This window comes from Pongo pygmaeus, chromosome 2 (genome assembly GCF_028885625.2).
Source record: "Pongo pygmaeus isolate AG05252 chromosome 2, NHGRI_mPonPyg2-v2.0_pri, whole genome shotgun sequence".
Taxonomy (NCBI): Eukaryota; Metazoa; Chordata; class Mammalia; order Primates; family Hominidae; genus Pongo; species Pongo pygmaeus.
This window is the reverse complement of record NC_085930.1, coordinates 69,366,872-69,393,553: the sequence shown is the minus strand read 5'-3', so window position 1 is coordinate 69,393,553 and position 26,682 is coordinate 69,366,872. Positions and strand designations below refer to the sequence as shown.

The window sequence follows — 26,682 nt, the reverse complement described above, 5'->3', positions numbered from 1 at the left end:
TCTTATCGGCCCTCAGGATCCTTCTTCACATAGCACTCTAGGTCACCACTATGGACTGGGGTTGACTTGTCAGATGAAGCCCATTTACTGTTCTTGGCTGCCAGCAGAGAATCAGGAAGAGAAGAATCAGAACAGGGTCTCCGGATTCCAGAGCCCATGTGTGTTTCACTGCCTAATCCAGGGTACGGGAGTGCCTTCCCTTCCACTTTGCTTTGCATTTTTAGTTTCTTTCCTGATACAGGCAGATTCTTGGAACCTCTCCACCCAACATGTCCCAACCAGGTTGCAGAGCACCAAGTAACTCAGAAAGGTCCTCAGGGGGCCAGGTGCAGTGGCTCACGCCTGTAATCCTAGCACTTTGGGAAGCCGAGGCAGGTGGATCACCTGAGGTCAGGAGTTTGAGACCAGCCTGACCAACATGGTGAAACCCCTCTCTACTAAAAATAAAAAAATTAGCTGGGTGTGGTAGCGGGCGCCTATAATCCCAGCTACTGGGGAGGCTGAGGCTGGATGATCGCTTGAACCCAGGAGGCGGAGGTTACAGTGAGCCAAGATTGTGCCACTGCACTCCAGCCTGGGCAACAAGAGCAAAACTCCATCTCAAAAAAAGAAAAATCAAGAAAGGTCCTCAGGAGAAACATAAAACCTAAACCAACCTTTCCAACTGGTCTGAGAAAATGCCTCCTGCTAAAGGTTATGGGAACATGATTTAGCTCCTATGACGTAGTCAGGTATCAGATGTAGATAACATGACGTAGTTAGGTATCAGAGAGATACCTGGGAGATTCTGTTTCAGAGTCAGAGCAGTGCCAGGTGGTTGACTCCAGCCCAAACCTCTGTCGCTGTCATCCCCTTCCCAAGTCCATGCCAGTCAATAGTGGTTGCTTGGAGGGCTGTGTTAAGAGGGATTCTGAGGGCTTGATTAGCAACGTTTGTGAATAGGGAGCAGTGGTGGAAGTCTCAGACCAGCCAGGCAAGGCCAGGCATCACAAAGTACACACCAGTGGCAGCTAGATGCAGTGGCATTGACAATGCAAAGACGGAGAGGCTGGAACTTTTTTTTTTTTTCTGAGACTGAGTCTTCCTCTGTCGCAGTGGCAGGATCTGATCTCACTACAACCTCCGCCTCATGGGTTCAAGCGATTCTCGTGCCTCAGCTTCCCAAACAGCTGGGACTATAGGCACACACCACCATGCCCAGCTAATTTTTTTGTTGTTGTTTTTAAGTAGAGATGGGGTTTTACCATGTTGGCCAGGCTGGTTTCAAACTCCTGACCTCAAGCAATCTGCCCGCCTCAGCCTCCCAAAGTTCTTGGATTACAGGCATGAGCCACCATGCCCAGCCCCAGCTGGAGCTTTGAGCTGAAAAAGGATCACTGGGTCCTTGGGAAGGGAAACTCCCTTTCTCTAAGGCTCCAGCCAGGAAGCACATTAGCCCTGCAGCCACAGACACCCAAAGCCAGTGCAGAGCCGTGAAAGGACACCGTGAACTCAGGGGTCAACTAACATCTGGCTGGCGAAGCCGCTGCCCCAGGATCCCTAGCACACCATTTATTGTAAAGCTCAGAAGAAAAGGGTGCAGGCCCTGGAAAGCCAGAGAAACAGACACATCCAGGGAATGGGGGATCCTGTTACCACTTGATGCTTACACAGCCCGCTCACTCTGAAATGTTGACAAAAGGAAATGCCTCCAGAGACTGGGGAACATTTTTCCTCTTGGAAAATCATCCATCTTCTAGAGAGGCAGCAGAGAAGGGCTTGAGAGCCATGCTGCTGGGTTCAAAGCTGTCTCCATCACATACTAGCTGTGTGACCTTGGGGAAGTTACTTAACTTCTCTGTGCCTCTGTTTTCCAAAAGGTAACATTAGTACCTTCCTCCGAGGGTGGTTGTGAGAATTAAGTGGGTTAATGTGTGTGAAGCACTTGGAAGAGTGCCTGGATCATAGCAAGCCCTCCCTAAGAGTTGGCTGTTCTATCATTCCTTCAACTGCTGAACCTGGGGAAGTCAGCAGTCTTCCCAGGAAGGGCAATTACTCTCCCATGAGCTGAATCAGCCTGGATGGGGCTGTTTCGGCGCTTGGTGTTAGTAAGATGCTAGTCAGACCTGATCCCCACTCTAGCAGAGTGAGCCAAGCTCTTGTTTCCACTTCTCCAAAATCCTTCTTTAGATTCTGGAAGCAGGGGCAGGCCCTGGGCAAGAAATAGGAAGGGGACGGTGTGAGCAAATTTGCCACCCAAGGCTACACCCTAACCCATCTCTGCAGGCCTCTGTGCCTGCCCCCGCCTGTTGGCCTTCCGGCTGCCACTTCTCACTGTCTCTGATGGTCACATTCTCTTTCCACACTCACTGCCCCCAGAGAAGCCCCAACCCTGGGATGTCCTGTGTCAGAGCCACCCAGGAGAAACTGTTAAACTGCTGATAGATAGATAGATAGATAGATAGATAGATAGATAGACAGACAGATAGATAGACAGACAGACAGACAGACCAGACCAGATAGACAGACCAGACAGACAGACCAGACAGACCAGACGACAGACCAGACAGACCAGACGACAGACCAGACAGACCAGACAGACAGACAGACCAGACCGACCAGACCAGACAGACCGACAGACCGACAGACCGACAGACAGACCGACAGACAGACAGACCAGACAGACCAGACCAGACAGACAGACAGACAGACAGACAGACAGACAGACAGATAGATAGATAGATAGATAGATAGATAGATAGATAGATAGATTTTTGAGACATGTTGCCCAGGCTAGACTGCAGTGGTGTGATCATCGCTCATTATAACCTTAAGCTCCTGAGCTCAAGCGATCCTCCCACCTCAGCCACTGAAGTAGCCAGGTCTACAGGCATGTGCCACCACACCTGGCTGATTTTTTAGTATTTTGTAGAGATGAGGTCTCTCTATGTTTCCCAGGTTGGCTTCAAGCAATCCTCCTGTGTCAGCCTTGGAAGTGCTGAGATTACAGGCATGTGCCACCGCTCCTGGCTTAAAGTGCTCATTTCTAGGGCTCTCCAGACCTCCTAAATCAGAACCTAAGGATAGACCCCGAAAACTTTTCACAAGGTCTCCCAGTGATTCTTATGCACCCTAAAGTTTGAGATTCTTCAGACCTACCTGACTGACATATTTGTGCTAAAAGCCACCTGTAATTTCATACTGATCAAGAAGAAAACTACCAGATACCCCAGTCTCCTAAGACGGGGTCAGGACGAAGCCCTTCCCAGAAGTTTCTGCAGCTGTGTGATGCACAGGGGCTTCTGCTTATCCACATGGTTGGTGGACTATCTTGGCCTCTTTGACAGGAATCCGCCGTCTCCTTCCCCTTTCCTGAGCTGTAAACTCGGGTTAGTGATATTGCTCTTCTCTCTCTCTTGGTTGTGGTGACCATTGAGTGAGATTGCCAGGGACTTCTCATGATGGTCAGAACCCTAGGGATTACATAGTCTACCCTGAACTTTGTAGATGAGGAAACTGAGGCTCAGGAGATACTTTCTCAGTCTGACGCAGAGAGCAGCAGGAGGACTGGACCTAAAACCCTGACTTCCTGACACTCCACCACCCAGGTCGTCTCTTCTGTCTGAGAAAGCACCTTGAAAAGCGTTCAGAAATGTGCAGACGTACCTGGGATTAGCTGGGTATGCTGTGAGCTTACAGTGCCAGAAGGTGTCTCAGATAGGTGTCCTCTGGGATTTAGGGCAGAGTGACCAATGGGGCATCTGCAGCCACCCCTCAATTTGAGTCCCACAGGAGCTCAGGTCACCTGCCTTTCCCCTTTCTATGCTGTTTCCCAGAATTTATTTACTATGAATCCCAGCAGGTACCAAGCCCTAGACTTGTACTCCCCCACCCCACAACAACCCTAGCTTCCTCACCACTGCTTCCTAAAATCAGACAGCAACAGGGTCTGTACAATATGCATTTCAGTATGAATTTCCGTGTTCACTCCCACAATTCCCAAATGAGTCCAGCCCCAAGTGATAAGCTATGGGCCAGATGGGTTCTAGGAGGATGAACCTAGCAGCAGCCACCTCAGTGTTGGGAATCAGGAGACTGGGTGCTAAGGTTCAGAGTCAGGGTCAGGCACAGAAATGGAAAATGGTTGTCCAAGATGAACAATTTGCCTCTCACAGTTTCTCAGGCTGTGGCCCTGCCCTGTATCTTCCCCTAATCTCCCCGTCCCTGGGACTCACCTATGCGTAAGAATTATGTTCAATAAAAACAAATATATAAATGAGGCCAAATTGGACAGTTACTTGTGAACACATTAATATTCAGATAGTTACCAGTCATATTAATGGGGAAATGTTATTGACCTGAGACCTTGTCGATTCTACTATTAGAAGTTGCCTTTGCATATTTTTTAATTAATAAACCATGAAATACCTTATGTCCATAATGATTTAATTATACTTTTCTAAGAAAAAGCGATTTTAGACAAGGTTGACTTTTTTTTTTAATTAGGAATGTTGCCCACGACGTAAATGAAGTAAAAATATTCAGTTTTGAGAGAAACAAAATTCGTGTTGCAAAGCCAGCAAATCTAAAATGAACATCTACTTAAATTACACCATTCTGATCAAGAATGTGAATCTCTGACTATAACTTGGAGCAGAGTAAGAGCTCATTTAGGTCTCAGGTGTTAGCAAAATTCATATTTCTTCCTTGAGAATCCTTTCATTTTGCAAAAGCCTGAAGCAGCTAGGAATCGTCCACTGGCCTTTCCTCAGATCTCTGTCCAGTGCTTGAGAATCCCAGTTGTTTATCTCACTAATTTTTTTGTTTGCCAGTATTTTATTGAAACAGTAGTGCTAGTAAAGTCCAGGAGCCAACTTCTTGCATCAGATTTACCAAGATTCTTATTAAAAATGCAGATTCCTGTACCCCACACCTCACCTACTGGATGGAGATCTTGATTGGGGCTTGGTGCCCGGGAATCTGCATGTTAGTAATTTTTCGCAGGGTTATTGCACACTGTGTCCATTGAGAGACACTACTTTGACATATGTAGCTGGTGAGTCTAACTGTAATCAGAGATTTGAAAAGAGAAAAGCCACAGGTAGAAAAGCAAAGAGGGTCAGGTGCGGTGGCTCACACCTGTAATCCCAGTATTTTGGGAGGCCGAGGTGGGTGGAGGTCAGAAGTGCAAGACCAACCTGCCAACATGCCGAAACCCTGTCTCTACTAAAACTACAAAAATTAGCCAGGTGTAATGGCTCACGCCTATAATCCCAGCCACTGAGGATTCTCCTGCTGAGGCAGGAGAATCACTTGGAGCCGGGAGGCAGAGATTGCAGTGAGCTAAGATCAGGCCGTTGCACTCCAGCATGGGTGACAGAGCGAGACTCTGTCTCAAAAAAACAAAAAAAAAAACAAAAAAAAAGAAAAGATAAAGTCAGTAGCATGTAGATCAGGAGTGTCCAATCTTTTGGCTTCTCTGGAAGAAGAAGAATTGTCTTGGGCCACACATAAAATACACTATCACTAACAATAGCTGATGAGCTTTAAAAAATCACAGAAAAATATCATAATGTTTAAGAAAGTTTATGAATTTTTTACAAATTTCTGTTGGGCCACATTCAAAGCTGTCCTGGGCCATATGTAGCCCATGTGCTGTGGTTGGACCAGCTTGGTAGGCGCTGTGGTTCTGTTAAGTAATCCTATAGCCACCCTAGGGTTTACAATCCTCATTTTTACAGCTGAAGAACCTGTGCAGAGAGACGGCATGACATGGCCACAGTCACACCGCCGGCATGCCTACAACCAGGATTTCAGTTCAGGACAAGCTGATTCCAGAGCCTTTGCTCTTGCTACTACAGTAGAAGGGACATGGCCTGCCCTCAGGGATTGAACTGTCCCGCTAGAGGGTCAGCTCAAATACACTAGGAATGGTTAAGGACTAGGGAGAGACCAAAGCATACAGTGCAGCTTGTAAGAACGGGAAAGACGAGAGAGGGCTTTTCCTTCCAGGGGCAGGGGGAGGTGTAAGTCCATGAGTGAAGGTAGAAATCAAGCCCATCAATTGTGGGGCCAGTGAGAAGAGAGCACCGAGTGGGACACAGATTTTGTGAGGGCAGCCAGCTGGCATAACTTTTGTCATTATACTGTAAGAGTTTTATCAACTGGCTACCGTCTAGCAAATGATACTAAAGAAGAGGTTTAAAAGCAGCAACTTTTCTTTGGGGATAGAGGCAAACTAGTAAATGTAATTATTACCATTAATTGAAAGTCAGAGAACAAAGCAAAATGAGCTTTGTTCAAATTTTGATGGAAAACCTAGCCCATGAGTAAATGTAGACTCCTTTTTATTTCCACTGCCATCCAAAATTGAAAACTACAGTGTTCCTTGGAGAATAAGCGATAAAATAATGATTATTATTAGCAAGTAGAGAGCTAGCTACTTAACGAACAGATAGAGCACACATTAGCAGATGCAAACAAGTGTCTCTTTCTCACACGCAAGATTGTTCCCTGTCCCACACCATGACATGGGCTAGCCCAGTCACGGGAGAAACAGAACCCACTGACCAAGGACTCATGTTAAATGGTACACACGCACAGAAAATAGCATTTAAATACATTAAGTACAACCCTGCTTGTTATTTGTTCCAGGCAGAAAGAAGACTGGGTGCCCTTATTTAATAAATATACATAGGAAATAGTCTGGAAGGATAAACACAAAGTTGTTGGCAAGCTGTTACCATGAGCCAATAAGGTGTAAGTTTTTAAAAATCCTTTTTAAAACGAAGGACAGTAATACACCACTTAATGCTAGGGTTTCGTTCTGAGAAATGTGTCCTCAGGTGATGTTGTCTTTGTGTGAATGTCAAAGAATGCACTTAGACAGCCAGGCGCCGTGGCTCACGCCTGTAATACCAGCACTTTGGGAGGCCGAGGCAGGTGGATCACTAGGTCAGGAGATCAAGACCATCCTGGCTAACACAGTGAAACCCCGTCTCTACTAAAAATACAAAAAATTAGCTGGGCGCAGTGGCGGGCACCTGTAGTCCCAGCTACTTGGGAGGCTGAGGCAGGAGAATGGCGTGAACTCAGGAGGCGGAGCTTGCAGTGAGCCAAGATGACACCACCGCACTCTAGCCTGGGCAACAGAGTGAGACTCCATCTCAAAAAAGAGAAAAGAATGCACTTACACAAACCTAGATGGTGTAGCCTACTACGCATCTAGGCTACGCAGTATAGCCTATTCCTCCTAGGCCACAAATTGTACAGCTTGTGACTGTACTGAATCCTATAGGCAATTGTAACACAATGGTCAGCCAGTATTTGTGTATATAAACATATCTAAACCTAGAAAAGGTATAGTAAAAATAGAGTATGATAATCTTACGGGACCACTGTGGTATATGTGGCCCATCATGGACTGAAATGCCGTCATGTAGCACACGATCATACAGTAAGCATATGGCAAAGTGTGTGCATCTGATGTGTACAGCTTGATAAGCTTTGACACAGATACATTTCCATGGCCCTATCACCAAGATTGAGACATAGAACACTCCCTACATACACAAGGTAGCTAAGGGATGCATGTTTTTCCTTTACTAAAGTTTTTTCTCTCATGTGTGTTTTATTTGTCACAATGGACAGTATTGCTTTTGTAATTTTCTAAAATTACAAAAGTAATCTAACTGCATTAAGTTAAGAAAATAAAGACTGTGGGTCTTTCAGTTGCTGATAATGCTGGAAGATAATGCATTTTTAGTTTTAGGTAGATTCTGTCATAGTTTCTTTGACTGATGAAGCCCCATCCACATCATGTTGTCTCTTCCTCCTCCTCCTCCCTAGGGACTGCAGTACATGGAGCTCATCCCCAAGGAGAAGCAGCCAGTGACAGGCACAGAGGGCGCCTTTTACCGCCGCCGCCAGCTCATGCACCAGCTCCCCATCTATGACCAGGATCCCTCGCGCTGCCGTGGACTTTTGGAGAATGAGTTGAAACTGATGGAAGAATTTGTCAAGCAATATAAGAGCGAGGCCCTCGGCGTGGGAGAAGTGGCCCTCCCAGGGCAGGGTGGCTTGCCCAAGGAGGAGGGGAAGCAACAGGAAAAGCCAGAGGGGGCAGAGACCACTGCCGCTACCACCAATGGCAGCCTCAGTGACCCGTCCAAAGAAGTGGAATACGTAAGTTTCTCCCATGCTTCCAGCCAAGCTGAAACCATGCAGTCCCGGGGCTGGACGGTCAGGGCGCCATCACGGGGCTTTGTTCCCTCATTCGTGCATTTATTCATGAATTTGTGCATTCAGCAGATATTGGTTGCTTATTTACTCTGTGCCAGGCACTGTCCAATGGAAAATGATACAATACCACTGTCCTTGAAAGTCTCATAGTCCAGTGGAGGTCACAGGCAAAACCTACACAGTTTAGAGAAGGGACATCTAAGTCTGCTTGGTGGTGAGGGTAAGCTTCAAGAAGTTGGTGAGGTACAAGCTGGTCTATGAAGAATGTCTAGGGGCCATCCAAGCCTTCAGGCTTTGAGGGGAGGATGTGTACCCCCTTAAAGAGGTGAGCATTTGCAAAAAGAGCCAGGAGTTCAAGAAAGCACAGTGCATTTAGAAGATTAAAAGAAGTCCCACGTGATTGAAAGTGTGGCATGCTTGGGGAGCTGGGGACACAAGGCTGGGGAGGGCAGCAGAGGCTGGATTCCTGGAGGGTTCATTCCATCCATCCATTCATCAGTCAAATACTGATTAGCTTGTATTAGCTTCTTTGCCCCAGGAAATCAAACAAGCAGAGGACACTGTCCCCAAACTGCAGAATGCCATGAACTTAGGACTTTATTCCAAAGGTCATGGACAGGCTTTTGGTCAGAGGTTGTACCTCTGTGTGTCCATGCTGTGCTTGCAAAAGTTTCCTCTAGCAGTGTCTTAGTCCATTTTCTGTTACTTATCGCAGAATACCTGAAACTGGGTAATTTATAAAGAAAAGGAATGTATTTCATACATCTGTGGAGGCTGAGAAGTCCAAGGTCCAGGGGCTGCATCTGGTGAGGGCCTTCTTCCTGGTGAGCACTCTCTGCAGAGTCCCGAGGTGGCTCAGGGCATCACGTGGCAAGGGGGCTGGGTGTGCTAACTCAGGTCTCTCTTCCTCTTCTTAGAAGCCAGTCCCACTCGTGTGATAACCCATTAATCTATTAAGCCATGAGTGGATTAATCCATTCCTGAGGGCCTCAGCCCTCACGACCCAATCATCTCTAAAAGGCCCTACCTCTCCATACTGCCATGCAGAGGATTATGTTTCAACGTGAGTTTTTGGAGGGGATGTTCAACCCATAGGAAGTGGCAGTGTGGAAGAAGTGCTGTTGAGGAGTGAGCCACTGGGGGCCATTCTGAGAAAACAGAAAAGAGAAGCCAGCGTTGGGGAGATGAAAGCCTCATGGCTTGGTTTGTCTTAAACTGCCCCACAGAAGGTGAAAGGAATGCTTGAGGCTGGACCATGTGGGTCTAGCGTGCACTGCGTTTCTGGTCCCCAGCCCCTGTTATACCTTTTGCTCCCCCTGCCCCATCAACCAAGTGTCCTCATTTGTTTCTATGGCAATTAACTTTTGGAGATAGAAGTCCCAGCACACGAGATCCCCAAGCACATTATCTACCTTGCTGAACAGGCTGGCAGTCACACGTGAGCCAAGCGACCCAGGGAAATGCCAGCCCAAACGAAGCTGCTGCCACATCCAGAGAGGGCCAGACTCTTTCTCCCTTGGAGTCACTCAAGCTAATCATCCAGAACTTGCATCCTCCATCTCCAAGCCCCATCTTATTAGCACCATCTGGGATTGCCAACCAAGGAACTGTTTTATCTGAGAACTCTAAGACCAAAGAACAAGATTTATTTCCTCTACTACAGATTTGGCAGTGACGCATAAAAGCCCCATTTCTCAGGAAGAATACATGTCCTAGGGATGTAAAAAAGAAAAAAATATTAGGTCTAGTTACCATGGTCTATAAACTGGTCTTTCCCGCCCCACCCTGATCCTGGCTTCTGTCCACCCTCAAATAGCTGTTTGTTCATAAACCCTAAATACTAGATAATTCCAAGTTGGAAGGAGACCTCTAAGTCACTGTAGCATTTCCAAATCGCCATTCCCAAGAGACATGTGGATCTGACATCGTATTTTATTCTTGACTGAGCCTCACATATTTGTTCAGTGTGGAACAAAGGCAAAGGCAGCCCGAGAACCCGGGTCCTTGCCTACAGTCAACTTTAGGAAATGATTGTGACACTTGGGAAGCATTTAAATAGCGATACTAGACAGTAAATGGAAAAGGCCAAAGTCAGAAAATAAGTAGGGATTCCAAAGGAAGCCTTTATTGGTTGGGCTGGGCTGGGCTAGCTGTGGAAGACAGACTTCTATGTCCCTGCCCCAACCACAATTTTAATTTAATTATTATGTAATTAGTGAATTAATGTCTGTCACCGTCTGTAGATGCTGAGGTCTTGTTCATCTCTTTATTTGCAGTGGCTGTCATCGATATACATAGCAGTTGCTCAATAAATATGTGACCCATGAATCAAAGTTTGAACTTAAGCCTTAAAAAATGGGATCTATTTGGATGGCCAATTTGCCTAGGGGGACAGTGCGACTCCAATTCCACATTTATTAAGCCCCTGCTCTGTGCCAAACACTATGCTCCCACTGTCAGGGTCTATCTTTAATTCTCACAGTTGTCTGGTAGGGTGAATTTTATCAAACCCATTTTACAGGTGAGATTCAAAGATAATATGTAACTTTTCTAAGATCCCACGGTTTCTGTAGGGCAGAACCTGGATCCAATACCCTTTCTGTGATAAGATGCTAAGTTGTAAAACCCTGCTTGTTATTTGTTCCAGGCAGGAAGAAGACTGTGTGCCCTTATTTAACTCCCTTTTTACCTCCTTGAAGCAGGGGAGTGAATCCTGATAAGGGTAGCTAGATGGGCTGACAGGCCACAGACAGTGTGTTCCCAGCAACCCTGCCATTAGGAGTGGGTGTGGGCTGCACTCCCTGACCCATCTGCCTTGCCTCACCAGCATTCACATCAAGTGGACATGTGTGCTGGCCACCCTGTATGCTTGCGCCCTCCCCTTTCTCATAAAAGGGCAGCATAGAACAATTACCAGAGCCAAGCATCAGGCAGGAAGCCTGACTTCTGCTCCCCTGGTAAAGGGCAATGATTTTTGCAAGAAGTGGTCCAGGCATTCAACTTGAAAATAAAGGTGTGGGGAAGAAATTGTAGGACTCAGCCTGACACCCCAAAACCGAACAGAGATTTATGGGAGAAAAATGAAGGGCAAAAAGAGAGACATGAACATACGGGAACTGTATCGGTAACACCTGCCTGTTTATCATCTTAATCGTGTTAATTGTGATTGTAGTTAGTGTCGGCAAGTCTGTGGGCATTGCCTGAACCAAGGACAGGACTAAGCAAGTATCTGATTTAAAGCTTACAACTGCCCCAAGATGTGAAGTGGCTGTGCCTCCCCAGGCTGCTGTGCCTCAGAACTGGGATTCAAATGAACATCTGCCTAAAATCAAGTCTGTGTTCTTTCCCATTTCCCAAAGCTTATTCCTAGGAGAGCTACCAGTATTTTGGACCATAAAAGGATCATGTGGCTGGCTCAGGAGACATTAGAGTGAACATGAAACTACATGAGTTTCTTTACAGCAGGAGTGAAAGAAACTACATGGGTTTCTTTACAGCAGAACTTCTCAGAGCCTTTAGTAGGCCAGTGCTGTGGTCCTTAAACTAAAATCACCTGGAAGGCTTGTTAAACTCCAGAAGGCTGGCTCCCACTTCCAGAGCTTCTTATTAGTAGGAGTGGGGTGGAGCCTTAGCATGTGCATTGCTAACAAGTCCTCGGGTGATGCTGGTCTGGGGCTACACTTTGAGGACCACTGCTAACAGTGTTAAAAATTGCCTTAGATGTGAGCTCAGCAGAAATGATATCACCAATTTGGCCTACAGTGAGAGTCTAGATGGTAACATGGGCATTTTCCAGATGTATTTGGCCTCCTGGCTCTATGTATGTATGTATGTATGTATGTATGTATGTATGTATTTTGAGATGGAGTCTTGCTCTGTCGCCCAAGCCGGAGTGCAATGGCGCGGTCTCGGCTCACTGCAAGCTCCGCCTCCCAGGTTCACGCCATTCTCCTGCCTCAGCCTTCCGAGTAGCTGGGACTACAGGCACCTGCCACCATGCCCGGCTAATTTTTTGTATTTTTAGTAGAGACGGGGTTTCATCGTGTTAGCCAGGATGGTCTCGATCTCCTGACCTTGTGATCCACCCGCCTCAGCCTCCCAAAGTTATGTATATATTTATTTATGTGGGATAGGGGGTGGATTACCCCAAGCGAGCCCACCTTTGAGAATACTGCATAACCCTCCCTGTTCCTGGAGAGTTCTGGAAGCATAGGTGCAGAATCTACCACACTATGCTCTGTACCCTACCTTGACGGCCCCCATCCCTGATGACACTAAGTCTCTGCAATCTGAGGCCAGGGCCCCACTTTCCCCTACACCCACCCCCCCCACACACACACCAGCTGTGAGCTCCCTCGGCCCCCTCCCACCTTGTCCACCTGCTGGGGGACGTCCTTCCTCTGAGTCCTTGGGAGGGGGCCTATTGGAGCGATGGCAGGGTCAGCCTGCCAAGTCCTCCCACCCAGCCTCCCACTTAACCGTCCTCATTGGAGAATAATGTCCACACCAGAGGAGCGTTATTGCCAAAATGCCTGTATGGAATTCCTGCTAAGGGGCCATGTTCTGAGTGAGCCCAGATAACAGTGGTGGCCAGGTTGCAGGACACACTGCTGTCTGAGCCCAGCCCACCTGCATGGCCAGCGCTGTCAGTTACACGGATCTGAACACAGTGAGCAGATTCTGACCCCACCCCCAGCTTCCTAACCCCAGGCCAGCAGACAGGCCCTACTGACAAGACAGGGCCACCTAAAATTAGCCTTGGCACCTCGATCCACTTCAGAAATGAACCAAAAGCTGTGGCTGTCCATGCCTACCTCAGGGCAGTCCTCTGAAAGTGTTATTATTACACTGAGGTTAGGAGAGGCAGGATATCATAGGAAGGTCCTCCGGCCACCAAGTTGTCAGAGTAATCCCTCTTCATGGGACAATACCAAGCCTGAAAAATACCAGTCCCAGATGCTACCGCACCCGCTGTCACCCCTGAAGAAGCGGGCCCTTTTCAATCAGTGAGGCCAGTACATTTCAAAAATATTTGGTATCCCTCTTTTCCTCACATGTCCCATTGTGCGGGAATGGAGGGTAGGAAAGAAGACAAGATGAGAATCAAGGGAAGAAAGGGGAAACTGTGAGGCTGCAGCAGGCACTGTGCAAGGTCTCAATCTCTTTATTTTTTATTTTTTTAGATACACGGCTCTCACTCTCTCACCCAGGCTGGAGTGCAGTGGCAGGATCATAGCTCACTGCAGCCACAAACTCCCGGGTTCAAACCATCCTCCCGCCTCAACCTCCCAAGTAATAAACCTCTTCTCTTTGTAACAACCAGTGAGAGAGGTTGGGGTTGTGATACCCATTTCGCAGATGAGGAACCTGTGGCACAGTGAGGTTACCCCACTTGCTGATGAGAGTGGGGCTTCGGTTCAATCCCCAGTCCTTCTGCTTCACTGGCAGAGTGAAGTCTGAAGCCGTGTTGGGATGGGGCCTCGGCAGGGTGGGTCCAACCATGCCAGAGGATATATACATGAGTGTTTAGGTTCTCCAGGGTGGGCAGCAGTGTATGGGGTAGCTTGCAGCTCAGCCCACTGAGCATTTGGGAGCCTCTTATCTGCGTACTGAGAACAATGAAAGGACTCCCATGTCCACCCCCAGTTCCACCCACTGTGGGTTCTTGTGGGCCTTTTGAGTATCAGAGATCTCCATGGCCAGGGAGCTGCTGACTCCAGCCACCTGGACCCCTTCACACCAGGCTGGTGGGAGCCCCTCGCGCACTCTCCAAGCCCTGCGCTCCCCACCTGGATGGAATTGATGGGCCCCTGAGCTGGGTGGGCAATGATCTTAATGTTCTGACTGTTAGCAGCTCCACCAAGCCATTGCCTTGCATTTAGAGAGCTCGCTGAATATTTTCTGAGAAATTAAATACACAGATTTCCCGGGCATGGTTATTTTGCCCAGGAATTTCCGCCTTTCTCCACACCCCGAACTTGTAACTGAAGAAAGGGGAAAGAAAGCCAGAACATAGCCTTTAATGTGATTTCTACTCTTTAGCATTTACCATTCCTGCCGGGCGCCTCCCCGTCTTGCCCCTTCCCCAACCACTCCTTCCTCAGGCCAAGTGACTGCCCCAAAAGAGCAAACTTAGGAGGAGGACAGTCCATTGAGAGAAGTGAAGATGTTCCCCACAGTCATAAAAACGTGTGAATATGGTCCGAAATCATCCTCCATGATCCTGGGAGCACAGTCTGACCCCTCTGCCCCATTTCCCCACAAGAATGCTGAGAGGGGGATGAGAGGCCTCCGTCCCCTCCCTCCCCACCCCGCCAAAGGTCTGCCTTTTAGATGGAAACTTACAGCAGCTGGCGGCTCAGCCCAACACCAGCCCCAATAGAGGGACATATTTGTGGGCAAGGGACTTCCAAGTCTTTGTCTAAGCAGATGTTTGGCTTGTGGGCTCGGCAGGCAGGCTGGCTGGCTTTCCTGCCAGCCCCACTTGGGAATTTGAAACTGCCACTCCTCCTCACTTAGTGAGCCCCATCTGAGCTGGAGGACAGGAGGGTAAGAGGCCCAGAGACAAACCTGGGGTCATTCACCCAGAGGAATCCCTGCTCCCCACAGTCCTGCCACCCCTGGCTCAGGCACCATGGGCAGGAGCCTGGGGGCAGCCACAAAATCACTATGGTTACCAGCTTCTCAGCATCTGCCTGCCTCTTGCTTTGCAGTGGAGATACTTTAGTGGCTTTCAGGGAGATCTTTTTTTTCTTCCAAAGAAACTTCCCTTTCTCCCACTTTTTATACTATAAATACTTTTCCATGTTGCCACATGGCCTTCACGAGCTTTTTTTTTTTTTTTTTTTTTTTTTTTTTGAGTGGGCTGCATATTATTCCATTGATTAAAACAGGGATTGGTAAACTTTTTCTGTACAGGGCATATACTGAATATTGAAGGTTTTTCAGGCCACATGGTCTCTGTCACAACTAATTAACACAGCTCTCAAAGCACTAAAGCTGCCATAGGCAATATCTAAACAGATGACCGTGGCTGTGTTCCAATCAAACTGTATTTACATAAACAGGTGGTGGGCTAGATTTGGCCCACAGATGGATGCAGTTTGCTGGCCCCTGAACTGGAAGAATCATAAAGAATGGTTTTAGCTTTTTATTAATCTCTTTGGTTTTACTCAATTTTGTTTTGCTAATATGGGCTAAATGATGACGATGATGATGATGCTGTCATCTCCCATTCATTGACTACCTAGGTTGTGCCAGGCACTGTGCCAGAGATTTTGCATGTTATTTTACTTAATCCTAAGAATTATCCTACAAAGTATATCATCCTCCTTTTTACAAACAAGGGAATTAAAAGACACCCTTAGCAAAGTTAAACAGTGTTTTCAAACTTCAGGTCACAACCCGTCAGTAGGTAATACATCAATTTAGTGGATTACAACCAGAATTTTTTTTAACTGAGAAGGGAAGAGTGTTTCAGGAGTAGTAAATATTTTTCTAGGAAGCTTTTTTTTTTCAGGAGTGTGTGTGTGTATGTGTGTGTGTGTTGGATCAGGACATGAAATGTATTTCCTACGGTGGATCACAGACAAAAACAAAAATTTCAAAAAACAAAGCTGAGGAAATTGTCTAGTCACCTAGATGGTGAGTAGTTAATCCAGAACTAGGATCCAGACCTGCCTCACTCCAAACCTGACACAGACTCTAATTAACAGGTGTTCCCATCTCTGGAGCACCCACGCAGTTCTAAGCCCCGGGCAAGGCCGTTGCAATGGGAATGAACACATCTGAGACTCTGTACCTGCTCAGCTGTGGACCAAACAGCATCCTTTTGCAAGGAGCCAGTCCTTGGGCCCATGCTTGTCAGAGCTGGATTTGAGAACAACCCACACTGATGTTCTCTTACACGTGTAGCATTTATGAAGCCTTTCCATCTCCCTCACTTCATCACATAACCAGGGAGGGAGATTCAGTTAGAAATGTTTAATATTTTGCCTTGCTTGGCAGAAAGCCCCAAAATGGATAATCTGCCCCAAGAAGAAATGTAAGATGAAGGGGTCAGTTAACAGTAGTGACCACCAGCACCAGGCTAAGGCATTTCCTATGAGCCAGGGCCTGCCACGATGTGCTACAGATGAGAAAACAGGTTCAGAGGGTTGGATGATTTGTTCAAGAGCTTCATCAGTGATGAAGCCATGGCATGAACCATGTTCCAAAGCACATGACCCAAACCGTTGCCCACCCACCCTGCACATTCTGCACCATAGGGAGCCTTGGGAAGACTATACAGTGTGGGGAAACAGAACTTAAGAGAGCTAAAGATGCCAGAAATGATGTTAGACTACAAAAGAAAGAAACACACACATAAAAACCTCTGGGATACATGAGGCTGCAAAGCAAAGATGGTAAATAGTCACCATAAGAGGAAATGGGGAGATGCTGTTTATAAACAAATTGTTGAGTATTTGTGTTGGAAAGAACCCAGTGCCTGAATTCAAGGCCCTTGTGTTAATATTTACTGTATTGTAGTAGTGAGATTTCCACGAGGCACTCTGGGTTTAGACTGGATAGGCCTTTGGATAAGAGCCTTTCAGAGGAAAACAACACGATTCAGACAGAATTTCTGGCAAACCCAAGACAGAGATTATTGCTGATTTAGAGCCTTCTCCATATCTGCTGATCCCTCTCTGAAGGCCAACACAGTTCAGTCCTTAGAGACAGTTCTTCAGCTGAGTAACCCTTGGCCATTGTCCCGGGTCTGCTGTTGCCTAAAACACTTTGTGTCTTGGTTACTCCCATTTCAGAAACCTTAATAATTCTGCATGTACACATTTGATGTTTCTGTCACCTAGGGCTGCATATCAAAGCATTCCAAGGCATATGGCTGAAACCAACATGTATTTTGCTCACAAATCACCATTTTGGCAGGGCTTGGTGGGGACAGCTTGTCTCTGTCCATTCGGTGTCACTTGGAGGAGCTTGCAGGCCAGAGGCTGGAATCACCTGAAGCTCGTTCACTCATATGCTTGGGCTAGAGGCTGGGAAGACACACACAGCTGGGACCCTCCCTTGACCTCCTTGACCTCCGAGGTCTCTCCACGTGGTTGCCCTCAGATGGAAGCTTCAGAATACCAAGACTTCTTTCCTGTCAGCTGAGGGCTCCCAAGGTGTGTGTACTGAGAGAGAGAGCCCAGGGGAAAACACTGCCTTTATTACTGGGAGCTGCATAGCATCACTTCATCCATGTTCTGTTCTATAGAATCGAGTCACTAAGGTGGGACCATATTCATGGAAAAGGAATTAAATTCTATGTTGGTTGGAAGGGTATCCAAGAAATTTGCCAACATGACTTAAACACCCATGGCTGAGGGAACCCCACAACCCTGCAGGGTCTCAGTTTTTGAGCAGCTGAATCTAAAATGTTCCTCAGCTTTCTTGAGGCAGGTGTTTACAAATTGCAAAGGCCCCAATATTCAAAATCTTTCATTTCAGTTAGAATCTCATGCCATTAGAATAAGGAACAAGGCAACACTTTACTGGCACAGGGAGAAACTTCCCATTTGTTCTATTTCTGAAAGGTTTGTTTCACACATCCTCTACCCAGGTGGGAAATAGTCTGCAAACAAGGTCACATAACAAATATTGGAAGCGTTCTCATGAGCAAGCTCCAATCTTAGATATTTGGGAACATGAACAAGAAACAACTGATATGCTAATTATAAAGCATTCTTCTCCATGCCTTTTACCATAGTCCCAAAGAACTTCCATTTGACGATACTAGCTCCTTAATAGGGGAAGTAACCTGAGAATGGCCTCATTGGTCTTTCTTAAAAATAGTGTTGAATTTAAACATCCCAGGAATTCACATGAGCCTTTGTTGTAACTGAACTGAATTGGTGATATCAGTTTTGCTGAGCTTATGTATAAAGTTATTTTTAAACAGTCTATAACAGCGATTCTCAAAGTGTGGCCCCGACCACACCAGCATCCCCTAGGAACTTGCAAATTCTTGTGCCCCACCCCAGATCTACTGTATCAGACACTGTGGGGAGGTGGTGGCAGTGGGGGAGCAGAGATATGTTTTAACCAGCCCTCTAGGGGATACTGAGGCAGGCTCAACCCTGAGAACCACTGTCTCCAGGGGCAGGATCAGATATGGGGAGGAGCAGGCCCTCCAAGCAGGGGATGAGTGGAGCTGAGTCTGGAGCAGTGGCAAATGATGAAAAACTCACACAACTCAATTCTCTGGCCTTGCACAGATGGAGAGAACTGATAGGGGAAAAAATAGTGCTCATCAGTGGCAGGAATGACCTCCTGCTAGTCTACATGCCCTTGGTATCATGGAAGGAAATCCAGACCTCCAAACCTGCCTTCAACATATCTTTGTCATTTTAGGAAAGTGGTTTAATCCCTCTGGGCTTTACATTTCTAGCCTGCAAGGTGGGCAGAGTTAAGGAATACACGAGATTTTAGCAAATCATTATTAAGCCCTTATAAAGTCCAAAAATTCCATTATGTCATTTAACTCACACCACAATCCTATGATGTTGCTATTATTACTATCGCCATTCAACAGGTGAAAAAACAGAGGCACAGATAAGTTAGTTCATTTGCCCAGGGTCACACAGCTATGAACCCAGGCAGTCTGACTTGGTATCTCCCCTCTCAGCTGCCTGTTGCAATTTAGAAATTGCAAACCTCGCTACAAAGAATTGTGGGAGAAACTAAGTTTGTGCTGAGAAAGGGCCAGGATGATGGGACCCAAGCAGGCTGGCATTCTGACTCTCGGCTGCTAGCTGTCTCTGGTGGCTGAGGGACCACCAGACAATAGATCCAGGACAACCTCAGGTCTCTCATCCTTTGAGATGACTGGGTTAAGGATGCAGAAAATGGCACAGAGGCAAGAAGAGCACATTTCATCCTGACACATGTTGAGAGGGCTCCTTACCTGGACATCTTGTTTTCATAGAGTGATAATGACACTGTTTGCTTAAAAGGGCTGGCTACTGGTAGAAACCGGGCCAAGAGCCAGGGATGCTAGGGAGAACAGTGAGGGAAGAAACGCTCCTCCAAGAGGGGCTTCACAAAGTGCTTTCCAACAGATGAGAAGGTTGCAAACAAGCTCTGTGAACAAGAATTTTCCTTCCTTCCTTCATACTGCTGCCAGAATATCTCCCTACAGTGCAAATTAGAACCTTGAACTCCTCATCTCAAAAACCAGTAATGGGTTAGGTGCAGTGGCTCACGCCTATAATCCCAGCACTTTAGGAGGCCAAGGCAGGAGGATCCTTTGGGCTCAGGAGTTCAAGACCAGTCTGCATAACATAGTGGGACCCCATCTCTACAAAAAATTTAAATATTTTTAAAATGTCTTAAAAAGAACCAGTCGTGGCTCCCCATTGCCTCTAGAGTGAAGTCTCAACCCATAACCTGGGTTCAAAAACACCCATGATCACCCTAAACTGCCTTTTGGACCTGATATCCCCCTCCTTCCTTCAGTGTATCATCAGGGTGCCTGCCGGTGCTCCCCAGACCAATCCAGGTGCATTTCTATCCCTCTCCCTTCCCCTGCTTTCATGTCAATTCACATTTGGAAATGTGGAGTGGGGAGCCCTATCATGGTGTTACCCAATGGGATGTAGTTTGGTGAACTGACACGAAGTCCCTTTTGTGTGGGAGGGAAAGAGCTGGAAATTTCATTCTGTAGAAATAAGAAGCCAGACAGACAACTCACTTTGTACTCAGACAGCCCTGGCCAAAGAGTTTACAGTTCCCAGCTATGCAGGAAGGAGGGTGAAAATAAGTAGATGATGATTGGTCACTGTTTTTTTGTCTAGACCCCCTGATGGGCTCCAAGCCAGCTGAGTCTCAATCATGTGAAGAGGAACAGGGTTTTCATTTAGGCGAAAAACTCACACCACTCATTCTTGGGGGTGTAACTGAAACCACAAATCTAGCATGTTCTAAGGAACATTATCAGGCACAGTCAGGATCCAGTTCAAGATATATCTAGTTGACCAAACACATTCCTTATATAGGCAGTCATTCAAGAGCTCCTACGCTCAGAAACTGCTATCAGTACATGATGTTCCTTGTTATTCAGTGTTCTTTTCCTAATTTTCACCATTTTAATGTTTATTTCCTCTTCAATATATAAGAGTATATTAAGTATGTAATCAAAGTATGTAAGTTAAGAATAGTAAGTGTGCAAACTCTTATACGTTTCCCTGTCTTCACATGGCAAAAAAATAAATATTTCTATTTTGGCTGAAACATAGTTGATACTTACTAAGTTTAAATTAGCATCTAAAGCCAGGGTCAGCAAACACTTTCTTTGGAGGGCCAGGTGATAAATATTTTAGGAGATGTGAGCCAAGAGCCAAAATTGCAATATCATGTGGGCACTTTATGTAACAAGAGAGAAAACAACTTTCCATGGGTTTTTTTTAATGAAATTCAAAAGATAATAAAAATAATTTAGCATAGGGGTTTTTTTTTTTCCAATATAGGTCTACTAATGAGAAAAGTAGAAGGGGTTCTTTCTTGGGAGAAAATATTTCACTGAATTGGAGGGCAAACGTAAAATCCAGTCTTCATTCTCATGGGGCTTGCGAGAACAGACAGTGGCCGGGTTTGGCCATGGGCCGTAGCTTACTGACGCCGGATCTCAAGTCCACATGATGGAGTAGAAAGAACTTTGGCTTTGGAGTCAGGTTTGGCCTCTGTTCAAATCCTAGCTTTGCCTCCCATCAGCTGTGCATTACTGAGCAAATCACTGAATCTCCCTGAACTTCAGTTTTGTAATTTCTAGGAGAGAAGATAATGATTTTCCAAATAGAAAAATAACTCTAGAAGGAGAAATAACTCTAGAAGGAGAAATAACTCTCTCGGGCTTATGTAAGGGGTAATAGTAATGAAAGCAAAGTCCTGAGCACAGTGCTGGATGCAGACACGCCGTAGGGACATGACAGCCATTGTCGTTTCCATCATCATTATAGGGGCTTACAGGAGCAGGGGATAACTCCAAAATGACTCAAAAGATTGTGTGGATTGAGAATGTCAAGTTCCCATTCTTTAGAGGATGACAATAGGCAAGTTATAAATGTGCGATGGATGGATACCTGAATGAACCAGTGAATGAATGAGCATTTAGCAACTTTCACTACTCCTGGGAACTGGCATAAGACAGAAATCTAGAGCTCTCACAGGGAACTTCTCCCAGGCACACTCACCCTCCCCACAAAGCCCTAATCCTAACTGAAGCTGAGGAGCAACATGAGTTGAGGTCCACCTTGTCATGGTTTCTGAGCAGGCCAGTGAAAATCTTACTGGCAGTAAAAGACAGATAAAGGAGCCCCCGATGGAAAGAGGGCGACAAACAGCCAGGCACTGGCTGCATTAACTGCTGAGAGGCCCTGTAGGGAAGCTGCTTCTCACCTCTAGCCATTGGGCATGCTGCTCCTTTGCCATGCCAGAATGCATTATCCTGGGAGCCCTCCTAGCCCTTCAGACAATTCCCTGAGTTTAGTCTCCCCACCTGACCCAGCTCAGTTCCCATAGAAAGCCACAGAGCCAAGGGCGGCAGTTTGAATCCCAGCTCTGTTTCTTGGCTGTGCCCCCCTTCACAAGCTATTTTGTCTCCTTGGGCCTCGCTGGTCTTATCTATAAAATGAGTGCATTTCCTATGTACCTATATCTCCTACCCAGAGGATTGCTGTGAGGTAAATAGGAATGTGGTTGATCCCTAGCCCCTCATCCCTCAGAGACACCTCTCCTGCTAAGGTGGTCCCTGCCATCCACCCCCAAAGTCACTCTCCATTCCCTTACCCTGTGATTGTTTTCCTAGTATTTATCACACTCCATGATTATCTCATCTGTTTTTTTAATATATTTATTTTCTGCCTCCATACACACAAATCTCCAGTTTCCCTGAAGGCTCTGGCATTATCTTCCTGGGTCACTGCTGTATCCCCAGCACCTAGTCCAGGGCCTAGCACACAGTAGATGCTCAGTAAACATGGATGAGCCCCTGAAAGGCAAGAGTGTTTTGAAAGCTCCCAAGAACTTTCCACAACTGTCTCTGGAGCCCAGCTCTCTGCTGCACTTAGTCTAAACCTGTCTCTAAGGTGCAGACAGATGCATCATCTGCTAGTGTCTTCCACATTCATCTGTTGTCCCCTAAGTAGGAAGTATGAGGTTGGAGGGCAGAGGTTTCCAAATATTTATTGTTCATCTGCTATGTGCCTGGCACCAAGGAGATGTGAAAGCAAGCATAGTTGGATGTGGCTCCTGCTTCCATCTAGTGTAGAAAGAACACGTATCAAACAACGATACAGAGAAAGGTAAGCAGAGAAGCTTTATTGTGGACTTAATTGCCCCTGGAAGGAGGTCAGAGAAGATTTCCCAGAACAAAAGATCTTTAAGTCTGACATCTGAAGAATGAAAGGGAGTTAATAGGCAAACAGGAATGGGAACAATGTACCAGACATCCTGAACAGCAAGGGCAAAGGCCTCGTGGCAGGGTGGAGCACTCCTTCATTCAGCAACTATTGATGGGGAATTTACATGTGCGGGGCCCAGTAGAGGGTCCTGGGTCAGAGCCGCAACCAAGCAGCCTCTCTCTGCCCTCTGCAGGTAGCCGCTTAGTGGAGGGAACAGATATAAATTAGATAATTCCATAGGTATTTAAAAAATAATGTTAGCTAACATACATGGAGTCCTTTTGGGGGATCTGCCAAAATCATGCATGGGTTCCAAATAACTTATGTAGATACTTGGCCCTGGAGGAGATGGAGCACTCTTTAGATATGGAAGGCTTGGTGACTTCCTTCCAAAGAGGATAGTATGGAAGGGGGAGAAGAATCACTTTACAGTGAAGAATCTGATGAACACTGCCTCCACCAGAAGGTCAAAGTCAACCGGAAGAGTGACAAGTGAGGGCGACAGTATGTACCCTTGGTAGGATGTGATAAGAGGAGCAGTTTGCCCCATGATCTTCCTCCCAATGTAGTCATCATAGTAACATCAGGCAAATCCCAACTGAGGAACGTTCTACAAAACACCTGACCAGTACTCCTCAAAACTGTCATGGTGGCCAAAAACAAAGTCTGAGAAACTGTCCCAGCTAGGAGGAGCCTCAGGAGACATGACAATTAAGTGAATCTGGGATCCTGGAATAGAAAAATACATTGGGTAAAGTTTATGAACGCCTGAATAAAGTTTGGACTTTAGTTAATAATAGCATATCAATATTGGTTAATTAATTATGACAAATATACCTTATTAATGTAAGATGTTAATAACTCAAGAAACTGAGTGTGGAGTATATAGAAATTCTCTGTACTGTTTTTGCAATTTGTCTGTAACTCTAGAACTACTCAAATATTATTATTATTATTATTTGAGACAAGGTCTTACTCTGTCACCTAGGCTGGAATGCAGTGGCACGATCGTAGCTCACTGCAGCCTCAAACTCAAACTGCTGGGCTCCAGCAGTCCTCCCACCTCAGCCTTCTGAGTAGCTAGGACTACAAATGAGCACCATCACAGCTGGCTAATTTTTAAATTTTTTGTAGAGATGGGATCTTGCTATGTTGCCCAGGCTGGTCTCAAACTCTTGGCCTCAAATGATCCTCCTACCTCCAGTTCCCAACGTGCTAGAATTAAAGGCATAAGGCACCACTTCTAGGCAAAAATATTATTTATTAAATATTATTTAAAACTATTCATGCATGGGTAAAAAGATCCATTCAAAGTACAAAGTAAACAGGTTTTAATGTAACCAAATATGAAAGGTTCACTGATGTGCTTTCAGATTTCACACTGCAACTAACTTGAGAAACTATCCTCTGTCAAATTTTAATATAGTGTCAAAGAATATCCACAGTTACCTGGAAGGTCTTTTAAAATGCATCGTCCTCCTTTTTCCAACTTTATGTCAGTGTGAGTTCAGATTTTCTTCATGTATTTCAACCAAAACAACAGCATGCAAAAGATGGGCTGCAGAAGCAGTTATGGGTATCCAGCAATCTTCTGCAAGTCATTGAAGAGATTTGCAAATATATATATATATATATATATATATATATATATATAAAACAATATCTTAAAATTTTCTTCTCACTACTTTTTTTGTTTTGCAACATATAGTTATTTTAGTAACAAGATAGGTATGTTAATGTATTACAGGTTTAGTATTGTCATTTTTAAATGAATAAAAAAATATTTAAATTGTTCTCAGTTTTAATTTCTCTTATGGTAAATATCAATAGCTATTACCCACATGAACAAAAACTCTGGGGGTCTTGATAATTTTTAAGAGTATAAAGGGTACTGAGACGAAACAATTTGGGAATCACTGTGCTAAATAAATAACTTTATTTAGTCCTCATGAATAGCCTGTTAGGTAGGCAATATTATTGTGCTGCTTTGCAGATGACAAAACTGAGGCACGAAGAGGTATAGTGACTTGCCCAAGGTCACCCAGGAAGTAGAGAGGCTGGAGCTGGAATTCGAACCCATGTCACTGTGCTCTCCTGACTTCCTTGTCTCCTGTGGTCCTTCCCCATCCTTCCAGGTCTGCGAGCTCTGCAAGGGAGTGGCCCCTCCTGACAGCCCCGTGGTCTACTCGGACAGGGCAGGCTACAACAAGCAGTGGCACCCCACCTGCTTTGTGTGTGCCAAGTGCTCCGAGCCGCTGGTGGACCTCATCTACTTCTGGAAGGATGGTGCACCCTGGTGCGGCCGCCATTACTGCGAGAGTCTGCGGCCTCGGTGCTCCGGCTGCGATGAGGTGGGAGATAGCCACGAGATGGGTTTGGGGGCTTGAGGGACGCTGCTGAGGGTAAAAGCCCAGAGGCCAAGAGGAGTATGGCTTTGTGGATGATGTGTTCTACAGATTGGGAAACTGAAGTCAGGCCTCACTGCATGCTCTCAACCTTCATTTTCTCATCTGCAAAATGAGGCAGACAACCATGGGATTGTTGGGAGGGGTCAGACACAGTGCCAGTGAATCTTGTCCTTGGCATAATGCCTAGCACTTAGTAAGTACTCAGAACATAGCAGGATGAACCAGGAGGCATTGCCCATGTTCAAACCTGTATCTGCATATCTTATTATTATTATCATGTGGTTACCTAACTCCGGAGCCTCAGTTGAGTCTCAGTTTTACTACTTATAAAATAGGGATGAGACCAGCACCCATCCCATAGATTGGCTATGTGGATAAATGAGATAATGCATGAAAATGCTTGCCACAGGGCCTGACCTAGGAACTTATAAATGGTAGCTGCTGTTAGTCTTACGATAATATACTATAACATAATATGAGACTTAACATTAATATGACACAATACAATACAATATGATAGAGATGCTATGAAAGGGATTCAAGTCTCTGACACTGGTTTGATGAAAGTAACTCTAAGGTGTATTAATAATGGCAATACTATTATGATCATAGTACGTACTATTTGTATGCCTTTGGTTGCAGGCAATATACTAACTTCATCTTTGGCATGTATGAAGGTTAGAAATGTCTTCTTTATATTGAACCAACATCTATTTTCTACCACCTTCTACGAATTGGTCACCATATGAAGTTAAGACCCTGTAGTCCTTTTACCTAATAACTCTGTTATTAAGTGATATTAAGAAGGAAAAGGACTGTCACAGGCCTGCCCTGGAGCCTCATTTTTGAAGTGACAACAGTATATGCACAATAACAATTCTCCATCATTTATTAAGGGCTTACAGTGGGTCAGTAATTTGCTACATACTTTATGTACAACATGCCATTTATATCACAACAATCCTTTAGGGAGAGATAAGCATGATTTTTTCTCATTTCACATTTAAGAAAAGTGCAGCTCTGAAAGGTCAATGCTAATCAGATAGCCCTGACTTTGTGTCAGTCAACATTCTAAGACTTTCATATGTAGTTGGTCATTTGGCAATCATAGAACCTTATGGGATGGAAAGTATTTATATCCCCATTTTACAGATGTGGCAGCTGAGGCACAGGGGGATTAAGTAATTTGCCCAAAGTCACAAAGCTGGTAGATGTCTTAAGTGAAAACTCATACCCAGTTCTTGTTTGACTCCAGTACTAGAAGGCCCATTAAACATTATGCTCCTCTGCACTTCCTGAGCCTCAGGGGATCCTTACAATATATCTATTCCAAGTGTCACTTCATTCCAAGCCCAAGTGACCCTCTGTATTCTTGCTCTTGATGATTGGCCATTGGCAGCTTATCTATCCTTAAGCTTTCTTCACCAGGGTGTGTAATCCCACCTTGGAACTAAACTTTAGATTTGGCCCAAAGAGTATCACAGATGCTAGATAAATAAAACCTGCCTGTGGTGGAGGATGTTTTTTATTCCATCTGAGAAGCTAAGATGCAACCATAACCTTCACCAAATATTATCCTTACTGCCTCAAATTTATGCCAGATTTTTCCGCTA

At 45.6% G+C, this 26,682-nt stretch overlaps 1 protein-coding gene across 2 annotated transcripts in view; it reads left to right on the top strand.

The window, feature by feature from the left end:
• Positions 1 to 26,682, top strand: part of LMCD1 (LIM and cysteine rich domains 1) — a 66,676-nt gene that overhangs the window by 39,187 nt on the left and 807 nt on the right. For both annotated transcript variants that reach the window (XM_054481575.2, XM_054481576.2), the window contains 2 exons: positions 7,828 to 8,163; positions 24,797 to 25,012. In XM_054481575.2, the coding sequence (XP_054337550.1) occupies positions 7,828 to 8,163; positions 24,797 to 25,012 (552 nt within the window). The remainder of the gene's footprint in view (positions 1 to 7,827; positions 8,164 to 24,796; positions 25,013 to 26,682) is intronic.